Here is a 13,540-nt window from a genome sequence, read left to right on the forward strand (position 1 = left end):
TATATATATATATATATATATATATATATATATATATATATATATATATATCGTGTACACGTATATTTTTAAAATTAACTTATATTTCTAAATAAATTTTTTTTAATTTTCAATAAAATAAAAAGTAATTTAAAAATTTATGGAGAGAAGAACCAATACACAGGTATTATAGTGTAATAAAAACAGAACATATACCATGCATTTTTATGCAAAAAATAAAAATATTAGAAATAAAATTAGAATTATTTTTAATTTTCAGTTACTTTTTGCAGAGAGTATACGTGGGATACATCCTTAATTTCTCATTCATCGAGTATTCTTTTAATCTGTCTTTTTCCTGCATACATTAAGAGAAATAGTATTTAGGAAATAAAAAACATTTATTTAACAGATACTAATAACATATTTATTGATATAAAATAGTTCTCAAATAAGAAAACATTTTCTTATTTCTTATTAAAACTTTTTTCATGAAAGCAATTGCTTGTTCTATTCAAACAAAAGAATTTAGATTTAAATAAAAATATGTTATTAGTACTCATCGAATAAATTTTTTTTTAATTTTTGATATTTCCTCTCTCACATAGTGTATGATAATTAATGACAAATATCATCAAGTATCAGTGATCGAGATATACGCTGAGAAAGCGAATGTGGTCAATTACAAATTCAGTTTGAAAGATTACGATGCAATTGGACGATCTTATAATTTCATTGAAAAGAAGTCATTATATTTAACGAGTCATGCCGGACCAGCATGAGGATGGCGCGCATATGACACCTCAAAGAATCCGAGCGTGGGAGAGTCTTACGAACATCGCAAACCATTGTTATCCTTTTTTTTCCGACGCGCGCACATCGCAGTGAAAATAAATTCGTAATTATTCGTAATCACTCATCGTCGAGTCCTCCAAATTGGCACGAAGCTGAGGCCTCCCACGAATCAGTCGGCTACGTTGCCGTTTAAATTCCCCGCTTCCCAGCCGGCGAGCAAATTGCGGCCGACCCCTTTTTTTTCTCAGCGTGTAGTTCCGTACGGGCTCCTGATCGCGAGCATTAATAAACCAATTACCTAGATCGTTATCGCGCAATTTGCACTCCGTTTTTAACCTTTGTTTATTGCGTTTCTATTTACGTATTGCGTGGGGCAGGACCAACTCTAACAATGGCTTTGTATATATATTATGCTAATGAGTCGGCATATAAATTTTCCTCTCCCTCGTCTTTATAGCGATGAAATAGCCTGCCCGTAAATATTGGGATCATAAGGACGCGAAATAGGTCTCGATAGGAAATTATAATTCTTTCCCGTCTATATTCATCAGTCACTGTTGCAAAAACTGCGACAGCCACAGAAGAGCGACACATGTTCGGTGTAAAATTTAATTGAATTCCCAGCCAGTATTGTGTGCGCACTGTTGTGTGGACAATGAAATTTCATTAAACTCCTAGCCAATATTCGTTCTATGAACGAAATGTAATCGAATTCCTAATTGTATCCCGGAATCTGATTTCAACATTCGTACTATTCTCCCTTTGACACGGGATCTCTACGATCTTTTCTCTCTACAATATCAGTAATTCGTAAACTGAAAATTATTACATCAAGTAAAAAATAATTCAGGGATCTATGGGGCCAATACAGAGGTGTTATATAAAAATAGAAATAATTTCCAGAAATAGTCAAGAAATAAAATATAGTATTGAAATCTGTTTGAGATTTGCTTGAGTTTGGATGATTTGAAATTATTTTTGTTTTTAAAGTACCAATATCCGGAAATATACCTAATTCCTAACATTCTTACTGTTTTGAGAGAGATCTTTAAATACAAATATTTAAATTTTCAGCATAAAATGTACATGTATACTTAATATTTATATATGTATTTTATGTTGAAAATTTAAATATCTATATTTTATAAGACCAGAACAATTAGAATGTCCAAAATTAGGTACGTCTCTGGGCACTTCAAGCTTATTTAACCTAAAACTTCTATCCGATCACTCCGCCTACAATTACAAAGAAGGATGTAATCAAGATTCGATTAGACACGCGATCATATCACTTTTCATAATGGAGATCTTCCCGTGATTACCCGAAAATCATCCTCCGAATTCCGTCGTAACCCGCGACGGCAGCCGATTCCGGAAGGACTGCTTCAAAAAACGCGGCATCGCGCGCGGAAGCTACAGGTGGGCCGGCGTGGCGCCCCCCTGCCGGTAGACGCGGTGCGCCCCCCGTTGGCACGGGCCTGAGGAGCCGCTCTCGCGGGGGTCACGTGACCACCCTGCGCTCGCGAAGGGAATGCCAGCAGCACGGTGCGGTCGAGGGTGGCGGTGGGACGGGAGGCGGCACGCAGGCGGCAGTCCTATGTCCGCCGAGCGGACGGCAGGCTGCGGCGACGACGACGGTGATGACGGTGACGACGGTGACGACGTTGACGTCGACGAGAGACTATCACGGTGCAGCACAGAGATCGACCGACCGATTGACGGAGCGACTAGCAAACGTGTCACGATTCTCGCGTTGATCCGTGCGAAGAGGGTCACGCGGCGCGTCGTATCGGCCGTGAGTCGCGCCGTGCGTTTCGCGTGCAGTAGGAAGGAGCGAGGAAACGGGCGCGGGAGAAAAGCCGACCGGGCGAAGCGGAAACGTGTAGGAAAATGCGGATGTCCGTGACCGCGAACGGCTCGCCGCGGCTGCCGTGATCGTGTCGGCCGCTGAGGAAAGCGACAGGCCCCGCGACGCTCTAGCCACCGGGTGCCGTCGGCACGATGGACGCGTTCGGCATGTACCAAGTGAGTGCCTCTGCTTTGGAGATACTCAAAATGGCCTTGGTTCTTTCTCTCTATGTCTCTATCTTTCTCTCCTGTTCGTTCTCTTCTCCCGGTATCTCCATCTCTCTCTCTTGGACGCTCCACGAGCGAGAGTGCAGGGGCGTAGGTGGCCCCTTCGTCGTCGTCGTCGTCGAGATGACATGACAGGCGTCATAGGTGTTTTGTTTGGGCGGATGTATGTGTGTATACGTGCGGAGCACTCGTGCTTACGATGCCCTGCATGCTGCGTGCGTGCCTGCGTGCGTGCGTGCGTGTGCCCGATGTCATGTCGCTGCGACCTAACCTAACCTAACCGCCGACTAGAGCCTGTCCCAATCACGCCCATTCCTGGTATTTCCTACTCCGCGCGCGCTACTAGCGAACGTGCATCGTCGATGATGTTTTTGCTCGTCGCCTGGAGCGACGTAGACATGGATCGTCTTCGACGAGTCGATGGCAACCTCGTCGCGAGCAGTCCTCGCGCGGGTTGTACTTGGGAATTTGAACTGCCGTTGGGCCCACTTTTGAAAGCATGTTCATTTGGTCTGTTCTTTCAGCTGCACTGCTGAACTGGTGCAATAAATTAGAGTGAGAAAATATATATTTATCTCACTTTAACTTATTGCACCAGTTCAGCAGTGTAGCTGAAAAGAACAGATCAATTACTGTCAGATTATATAGCAGTATTAGGTTGGAGGAGACTGTTGGAGATAACACTATGCTTTATTTTGTAACTATATTTCTGTGAGATAAAAGTACCACACAACACCTGGACCTAACTCTGAATATTCTTGTTGTTTTGATTTTTAAATACAAATATTCCAACTTTCAACAAAGAATATGTGTATATATATAATATATTTATTGACATTCATATTATTCTATATTAAAAGTTTAAATATCCATGTTTAAAAAAAGATCAAACAATAAAAATATTCAGTTAGATGCATGTCCAAACATTGATACTTTCATTACTTGTGCTGAAAGACTCACTTTTCTACGTTTCATGATGAATTTTACATCAGCAGGTCAATAAGATGCTTCACCAATCCTCATAAATTAATTTTCTTTATAAAATGCTTCAGGAAATATATATATATATATATATATATTATATATATATATGTGTGTGTGTGTGCATGTATTATATGTTGAAAATTTAAATATTCATGTCTAAAGACCAAAACAATAAAAATATACAAAGCTGCATATCCAGGAACTGATACTTTCATTACTTGTTTGAGACTCGTTCTTCTGTATGCAACAATGAATTCTATATCAGCAGATCAATAAGATGCCTCACCAATACTTACATAAACTATTTTTATTCATTAAATATATCAGAAAATTTCACAAGATATTTCTAAGTTATATGGGCTAATGTATGGCAGTAGTTTGTGAGTTAAAATGAAACTTAGAGCTCAAATAGTCGAAGTGAAGCTTCATAAGATATTGCAATAACTAATGACTAATTAGCTAAATAACTAATAATGAAATGTTTCTTCCCACAGTTCTCACAGGGCCTGACAGGGCGGCCCGAACTGTATCAGAAATCAAACAGGAGTAGTCATTCGAGTGACACAAGTTCAGCATACAGTGGATCTGACACCATGACGTCTGTACAAAGTTCATTAGACGCAGATCCCGACGAGGTGGACCTTTCGGGTCTCGTAGAGTCAATCGTCGACAGCGATGAGGAAGAGGATCTGGCAGAGAGTATGGATGTGAGTATCGCATCATCGTGATTTATATTCTCACAATATGCTCCAAACGTGCGTATTCTAATCTCCCTCATTGCGATATTTCAGAGTTTAACAGTTCGTGATCCTGTACGAGAGTGTTTGGAGAAGGACCCAGTGGAGAGAACGGAGGACGACATAGAGACGCTTTTAGAGTTTACACAACAGTTGAAAGCTTTTACCAATATGACTCTGGCCGTTAGAAGAGCGCTATGCGCGGTGATGGTATTCGCCGTGGTCGAGCGTGCCGGTATGGTGGTCTTGAACGACGGTGAGGAGCTCGACAGTTGGAGCGTGCTGATCAACGGTGCTGTCGAGGTCGAGCATAGCAATGGCGAGATCGAGCAGCTCAGCCTCGGCGACAGCTTTGGCATCTTACCCACCATGGAAAGACTATTGCATCGCGGAGTTATGAGAACAAAGTGCGACGATTGCCAGTTCGTTTGCGTCACACAGGCGGATTACTTCCGGATCCAGCATCAGGGTGAGGAAAATACCAGGCGACACGAGGAGAATGGCAGGGTGATTCTCGTAACCGAGCTACGAGGAGCCCTGGACGGCGCAGCGCGAAGAGGTCACGTGGTGATCCGGGGTACTCCGGAACGTTTGATGTTACAACTCATCGAAGAGAACAGTATTACGGATCCTACCTACGTGGAGGACTTTTTATTGACTCATCGGACGTTCATCGACAGCCCGTTGTTAGTCGCGAGTCAATTACTGGAGTGGTTCGATCAGGCGCAAGTGCGAGATCGCGTGGCTCGCGTCGTGCTGCTGTGGGTAAACAATCATTTCACTGACTTCGAGACTGACCCGTCGATGATGGAGTTTCTGGAGGCGTTCGAGGCCGGGCTCGAGCGGGAGAAGATGCAGGGCCAACAGAGGTTACTGAATATCGCATGTGCGGCGAAAGCGAGAACGCGGAATGTGACGTTAGCCAGGCCGAACAGGGACGAAGTGCTGAATTTCAGTATCTTGGGAGGATTCGAGAGAGGCTTCGGCATATTTATCTCAAAGGTCGACAAGAGATCCAAGGCTGAAGACGTTGGTCTTAAAAGGGGCGATCAGATTTTAGAAGTAAACGGACAAAGTTTCGAGCACGTAAATCACGCGAAGGCTCTCGACATTCTTCGAGCCTCCACGCATCTCAGCATAACCGTGAAGTCCAACTTGCTCGCGTTCAAGGAAATGCTCCAGATGCCTGACAATTCGCCACGATCGCGCGGCAGATCGAGCAAGCCCGAAATACCCAGGCTCCCATCGGACCCACGCGCTAGGCTGTCGACACACGTGGACCCCATGACTCCTGTGAACCCATTGAATCCCATGATTGGCGGAGTGCCGTTGTTAATACCCGACAACAATGTCTCGCCGTGCAAGGACCCGAAGAAAGAGCACAAGGGATTCATGACTCTCGGGCCCAAGCGACGACTACAAAAGGCGCTCATGAAGATGAACATACTACCAAAGAACACGATCAACGACGGCGTGCACGTGGACGATCCGCTCGCGCCACCGCACACGCCACCGGGCACGGGGCTCTCGCAGACTACCACAAATCTGTATCACTCCAAGAGCAATCCGGATCTCACATCGCTCTATTGTTACGACGACTTGAGAGCGAACGATTATCCCGAACACGTACTCAAGGTGTACAAAGCTGACCAAACGTGCAAGTACCTCCTCATCCATAAGGAGACCACGGCGCATGAGGTGGTGATGCTCGCGCTTCAAGAATTCGGCATCACGGAGAGCAGTTCGAACTTCTCTCTGGCGGAGGTGAGCGTCGGCGAAGGAGGTATGATCAAGCAACGTAGATTGCCGGATCAACTGCAGAATCTCGCGGAGCGGATCGGGCTCAGTTCTCGGTATTACCTGAAAACTAATGGCATTTCCGAGACTCTGGTAGCCGATGAACAAGCTCCTGAGCTTATTCGGGAGTCGCAGGTGCATTTTCTGCAATTGAACGCAGTGGAAGTTGCGGTACAGCTGACTCTACAGGATTTTAGTATATTTAGGTAATTGTTCTATGAGTATTCTAATATATCTAAGTATTTGTGTTGGTAATCACTTCGTAAGATTGATGATTAATTGTACACATGAAATTGTTTGATCATATAGAAGAATGATCCGTCTCATCACGCCTGCAATTAGCGCGTAAAGTTATAGTTATATATCTTATTTCAGGCAAATCGAGTCCACGGAATATGTGGATGATTTGTTCCAGCTGAAGAGCAGGTATGGTGTGCCTATGCTCAGTCAGTTCGCAGAACTAGTCAACAGAGAGATGTTTTGGGTCGTGACGGAGGTTTGTTCCGAACACAATCTCGTGCGGCGCAGTAAGATAATAAAGCAATTTATTAAAATAGCACGTAAGTGTCTCTTTAAAATATTTTTATTTTCTTATTTATTCTTTATCATTATTTTATTTTCAATCCTGTAACGTTTTTTGCGAACAGGTCAATGCAAAGAGTGCAAGAACTTCAACTCTATGTTCGCAATCGTGTCCGGTCTGGGTCATGGCGCGGTATCGAGATTGAGAGCATCGTGGGAGAAACTACCAACTAAATATCAAAGGTTGTTCAGCGATCTGCAGGAATTGATGGATCCCAGTCGCAATATGAGCAAATACCGGCAACTGGTGGCGTCCGAACAAACGCAGCCACCTATAGTGAGTCTAATTTTCATAAGGAACAAGATATGACATTTAGACGTTTGCCGACATTTGTGTATTATTTTATGATAATTCATTTTTGCAATTCGAGCTTCAGATACTATGTATCTTTAGATGTTAATATATTAAATTCTATAAATTATACACGTTTTAGATACCTTTCTATCCAGTTGTAAAGAAGGACTTAACCTTCATACATCTTGGTAACGACTCGAGAGTGGAAGGTTTGGTGAACTTTGAGAAGCTTCGAATGATTGCGAAGGAAGTGAGAACGCTAACGAACATGTGTTCTTCGCCCTATGATCTGCTGACCATGTTGGAAAGGAGCGGGCAACCGCCGAGCTCCGCGATGGTCGCTCTCAACCAAATGACCACCGGTAATCAAGGTAAATCTCTCATACCGTTATTTCGTTTTATTAAGTTTGACTGGCACATACGTAATATCGTGACTTGCAGGTGGCCAAACCGCAACGGTGAAACGACGAAAAAAATCGACCGCCGCGCCAAATCCGAAGAAAATGTTCGAGGAGGCGCAAATGGTGCGGCGAGTAAAGGCCTATCTTGCGAACATGAAAGTCATTACTGACGAAGAACGACTACATCAGCTCTCTGTCGATTGCGAGCCGCATGCAGGAGCTGTTGCAGTCGCTGCCGCGGTACCAATTGGCGGTAGTAGGGGTAGGAGACATCCGTCGCCTACTCTGTCGACCACTAGCAGTGCCAGTAGTACTAGTGAGGGCAGGAAGAGTATACAAGGTTGGTTAATAACTGCTAATTGTGTTGCGATTATCTCCCTTTTGTCAAAGAGAGACTTTTTCTTCATAATACAACTGATATCGCGGGTTTTTAGGTACCAAGTTTGGCGCCGCGTCTCCGCAAGCAGTGAGAAAAATGCTAGCTCTATCGGACCCTCACAAGACGCGACCGTATCAACCCAAACATTGTCCACCGCCGTTACCTGTACCTGGATTAGCGTTACATTCAAGCGGTTTAGAACCCAGTCCAGGTGCGCCTAGAAGAGTAGGATCAGGTACCAGGGTACCAATGCATGAACGATCCCACAGCGACACCCCTGCCAGCCTACCACCGCCCGTCGATCTCAGTGCGGAGAGCAGCAGCGTAACTAGCTTAAGCAATCTCCAGCCGCTGAGGAAAACCTTGACGAGCGGTGAGTACGGATGTATCGTTACGAATTGGTTTGAAGCGAGATGCTGTCCATTCAAACGATATGTTCTGGGAGTCTGTTTAGACGGATCGACATTCAATCCGTATCGTACAAGAATGATCGTGATTTCTAACACGCATCATAACATAATAACTTGTAATGTCAATTTATTTTGTTCTATTATGTCGTATAACAGAATTCGGCGATCTTTTCCTTTTTTAAAGACTGTTTTTCTTTCAAGTTCGACTAATATTGTTTATTAGTAACGCATATTTTGTAAAATCGAATAAAGTGAATCTTAAAAAATAGGCAAAATTTAATCGGCTATAACTTTAGAAAATATAAAGATAATAAGATGATTCAAGAGACATTTTACAGATTGAAGTCTCTAGTTTAAACATATTTTTGAATATAAAATTTTATTAACGTTTACAACGTTATACAAATTTAAATCAAGTGATTTGAAATGTTAAAATGTTTTATTACATTTTTTGAGTTATATCGCAAAAAGAAAAAATCATATATTCATAGCGATTATACCATTTCAAAGAATGAACTTTTCACTTTAATTTGTGTATTCGCAGATTGCAATGCAATCTTCTTTCGTCGAGTTATTTAATGTTGAAATACAAATGGTATATTAACATTAATCGCTTACAGTACATGAATGAATCAATATACGACATTCGCATAAACAGCATTACAATTCTCTCTTTAAAATGCACACGCCATATTTTTAGTGTAAAACTTTAACTGAGAGATAAAATTGAACAATCGCTATATTTTATTAAACTCGGTAATCTTTATATGAAATGACAGTAACATTTAATACATTTGTAACATACAATAACATTTTTTATACATTTAATATATTTGGAAAGTAGAGAACTCAAATTTTATAATGCTTGTCACACTATCTCCTTATCGTTATTTTTTCCGGAGTTACAGTTTGTTGAATTTTGTATAATGCAGAGATGATACTAAGCATTCATTAACATACTATTTGAGGAATTGAAGAGATATTTGATTTGTTGAGTTGTATTACTAATCCGATTCTTTAAAGTTGCGACTCATAGTGGAGACATTGTAACTAAATGTTGACAACCAAGACTCGAACCATGTTTAGCCGAGATTCAAACCTTTTGTGAATTAAGTTTTACTCAATACTGTTAGATGACGCTAAATGAGCCGCTAGTAATTCGCGCGATACTTCGAACCTTTCTAATAGATTCATTATTTCCTATTTGTGACATTTTAAATTCTAAAGTTTTCGCCGCAAGTTGCTATTATACTTGTAGAGCAATTCAGGTGGTACAATTGAATACATAAGCCAGCCACTTCTTCCGTTTCTCAAATAACATGGATGGATAGCCACATTTTTTATTATATGAAATAAACAAAATTCAACAAGTCATAATTTGGGCAAAAATGACAATAACGAGATGGTTCAAGAAATGTTTTGAAATTTGTGGTCTCTACTTTTTGGGCTACTAAATTTATGATGACATTATCATTTATCGTTAAGATATACCAAATTAAACGAGAAATAGTGACCGTTCAATTTGCAACTTTATCTTTTAGTTAAGTGTTTACATTGAAAATTTATTTTTATACAAAAATGTGAGAGATGTATTTTAAAGAGAGAAATATTTAAGCTTTTTATTAATTGCTTAGCGAATGCCATAGACTGATCCGTTCGTTTACCGTAAGCGATCAAAGTCGAAAGGAGACGGTTTTTGTTTCAATATTAAATAACTCAATTTTAAAAAATCATATCGCAATCTGCGGATATGCAAACTAAAGGGAAGATTCAGATTTCCTAACGGTATAATCGTCATTTATGTATGAGTTTTCTTTGGCGCGGAGCAACCCAATTATTTCTACATTTAAGAAATCTCCATTTATATTCAGGTAGCATCATGAAAGACAGTAAACTTTATATTCAGGTATACACTGAAAGCTAGAAACTTTAAGTCGTAAAATATACTCCTTGAACCACCTCATCGTGTTATTTTCTCTGAAATTGCAGCCGGTTGAAATTTCGTCTGTTTGTTACAACTGAGAAAAGCAAGTCATTAATTTATCTTAAATATATTTGTTTTAAATATATAAGAATTTATTTCATAATCGATTCACGCTTCTAAAATTGCACGCGTGAGTGATATCGCAGCGATATCACTCACACGATATCACTCACACCATATCAAATCGTTGTCGTTCCGTCTGAATCGGCTTCGGGGCCGAAAGTTGTTTTTCTTTGCGGTATTTCCTCTCAACAGCTTTTCATTTGAACTCTTTAACTCTTTAGATCGTATTGGACATCGATAGATTGTGAAAGTCGACTGAAAATTGATCTAATAGACACGCATCTCGCGACGCACCATTCACGCACCTTCATTGCTCGTTACGTACACACTGGTCAGGTCTCGCAACAAGGAATCTCATTATTATGCACGCTGCACCGCCGTTTACGCAATTCATAAATGTTCCATGTTATTTAGTTGATCCATATATACACGAGCACACGTACACACACACACACACACACACATGCGTACACGCAGATTGTTACGTCGATTACTGTAGCGCGAGCTTTTCTTTTCGATCAGATGATCACGAACACCTCGCACCTAATCCCAGAACCAAGCGCGGCTTTGACTCTGAGAGTTCTCACACCATGGGACATACGGAATAGTACGTTAAAAATATCGTGTCTATAAGAGCGTCGGCCTTTCATGCGCTCTAAATACGGTGATATCATTAAGGTGTCCCTCGACGTTTTAGCGCGAAGCAGATGTGCAGGACAAAAAGCCTGGATAGTTTAAACACGTTTGAATAACGCGATTTTGACTTGACATTCCCCGGTATTATCATGGGAACTGATAGATAGCCGGACAGTTCGGTCAGCGCGACAACGTACTCATCGATCGCGCCTTGCCTACGGTGGTAAAACGCGAAGATTTGCGAAAGAAAAAACAGGAAGCGAGGCGATCAGCGATGCAAGTTTAGTGTTTAGGTTCTTGTTAGTTGTTTCGATCTCGACTTTGAGTGTGTGTGTGTGTGTGAGAGAGAGAGAGAGTGAGAAAGAGAGAAAGAGAAGATGAAAGAGAGACATTGCGGATTGCGAGTGAACTTGCCAGAGGAGAGATAAGGCAGACTTGACAAAGAGAAAGATTAACCTTTTAAGGCCCAGGCGAATAAGACTTTTTCTTCATAAAGTGGTCCTAAAATACTCCCGATGAAGAGTTTTGTGGCCTGAATAAAATTTGCCGTCGAGAAGTGCGATTTTTTCTGTAAATGTTCATAATTATATATAATCGGTGGCAAATCGGTTACACGCTTTTCATCGAATATAGTTGCGACGCTTCGCAAGTTGTCGGAATTAAAAGCCACTGCGTTGACGTGTACGTAATCGGTTATGACAGAAGTCAAAGAGACAGTGCAGAATGTGACGGTTGCAAGATTTTGCAAAGAAAGAATTTATTTGAGATTAAAGGAACATTATTTTGAGAATAGTAATTTTTTTATATATATTTGTGTATATAGGTATGATGTATTTTTGTTACACTACCGTTCAGAAGTTTGGAAGCAGTCATATTTTTGTGTAAAATAAAAGATCGTTTGTAAATATTATGAAAGCAACCGCTTATAATGAATAACAAATAATATGTTTGTTAACATTGACGACTACTTTAGGTTAGAACACCAACTTTCTGTACCTATAATTACCTATAATTACATTATATTAAATAAAAAAATTCAGTTAAATCAACCGACTGATAATTTTAACGCACACTGAGCTCAGAAATTGTAACTTGCGTCTATGAATGCTTGAATACAACTATTAAGATCCTATTTAATTAGAATACAATGGTTAGATATTGGAATTGAGGGTAAACATCATATTTCTGTAATTCGAACGTGACCAAAACAAAGTAAGTGTTCAACTGCAAGTAAATAATAGCAAGAATTTATTAGATATAGGTATAAAGAGTTGGTGTTCTGACCTAAAGTAGTCGTCAATGTTAATAAACATTCATTATACCCGGTTGCTTTCATAATATTATAATTTTTTATTTCACACAAAAATATGAAACTGCTTCCAAACTTCTGGACGGTAGTGTATATATTTGTATGTGTTTTTATATATCATGTCGGCAATGCTTTTCGATTTCGACAATTCGAAGCGTTGCAACCTCATTCGATAAAGAGTATGTAAACTGATTTGTAACCGACTGTACGTCTATGTTTGTACGTGTGCCCCAACTACACATGGAAAAAAAGGTATGGTGCCAGTTGTGAGTTGCATCACCCTGGTTATCATTGTGTGATGGTAACATGTATGGTTGATACGACTCAGGTACTTTGATACATCAACTACGTAAATGTAGTTGCGTGTGATCTGATTGCGGCAACCAGAAATCGGTTGGAGTGACATTTACCATGGATACAGCCTGGTCGAGGCAACCAGGTATCGTCACTGCTGCAACGCTAGTAACACAGCAATTGCTCTGTGCTTGCGGCAACCACATAATTAGTTGTTCCGTATTTTACTATTTGAATCTGGTTGGCACAAGTTTGCTAAAATTTGCGCACCTTTTTGCATGGGAAATTTCACAGAACGTCGAGTATCAATGGTTCTGCTCCGCACACACGATCGCTATATTGATTTCTTCAGCGGGAAAATTACTGTTTCACGAGTTGGGGACCGAAGAATATAGAGAGATCCATCTAAAATGAATTGTATTGTATCGACGGAATCCTTATTTTGCCAGTATAGAAAATATGAGGACTCAAAGTGAAAGCACTTATGAACACTGGGCCTTAAAGGGTTAACGTTAGATCCGCGAGAGCGTAGACGGTAGCGATGTTTGGCGATCAGGGCGCTGATCCCGGCTGGAACGTGTAGTGATAGAAGTGTCTTGGGGACGTGTGCGTAGGTTCGGTGACGAGCAGTGACAGTGGTCATAGCACTCAGCTGGACAGCCACAGCGGGAGCAGCGTGGAAGCGGGCGGCAGCCCACCGCCACCGCAAAGACGGCACTCCGCTATGCAAGGTACGTAACACATCACCAACAAGCGACTGAGAATTGAAACGAGAGAGCGAGAGAGAGAGAGAGAGAGAGAGAGAGAGAGAGAGAGAGA

At 41.1% G+C, this 13,540-nt stretch overlaps 2 protein-coding genes across 23 annotated transcripts in view; one reads left to right on the forward strand and one right to left on the reverse strand.

Moving 5' to 3' along the window:
• Positions 1–13,540, forward strand: part of LOC116851868 (rap guanine nucleotide exchange factor 2-like) — a 214,429-nt gene that overhangs the window by 187,210 nt on the left and 13,679 nt on the right. For 12 of the 20 annotated variants that reach the window (XM_032831704.1, XM_032831714.1, XM_032831703.1 and 9 more), the window contains 8 exons: positions 4,329–4,541; positions 4,626–6,574; positions 6,744–6,928; positions 7,016–7,227; positions 7,385–7,616; positions 7,687–7,986; positions 8,081–8,398; positions 13,336–13,452. In XM_032831704.1, the coding sequence (XP_032687595.1) occupies positions 4,329–4,541; positions 4,626–6,574; positions 6,744–6,928; positions 7,016–7,227; positions 7,385–7,616; positions 7,687–7,986; positions 8,081–8,398; positions 13,336–13,452 (3,526 nt within the window). Of the gene's footprint in view, positions 1–2,345; positions 2,800–4,328; positions 4,542–4,625; positions 6,575–6,743; positions 6,929–7,015; positions 7,228–7,384; positions 7,617–7,686; positions 7,987–8,080; positions 8,399–13,335; positions 13,453–13,540 lie in introns of those variants that run through there. The other 8 variants (XM_032831705.1, XM_032831713.1, XM_032831720.1 and 5 more) reach the window with 4 other exon arrangements.
• LOC116851870 overlaps positions 1–13,540 on the reverse strand; it is a 195,198-nt gene that overhangs the window by 130,250 nt on the left and 51,408 nt on the right. The window lies entirely within an intron of this gene.

Source organism: Odontomachus brunneus, unplaced genomic scaffold (assembly GCF_010583005.1).
Source record: "Odontomachus brunneus isolate Ranch 3 - 2012 unplaced genomic scaffold, Obru_v1 Obru_scaffold_195, whole genome shotgun sequence".
NCBI classification, from domain to species: Eukaryota; Metazoa; Arthropoda; class Insecta; order Hymenoptera; family Formicidae; genus Odontomachus; species Odontomachus brunneus.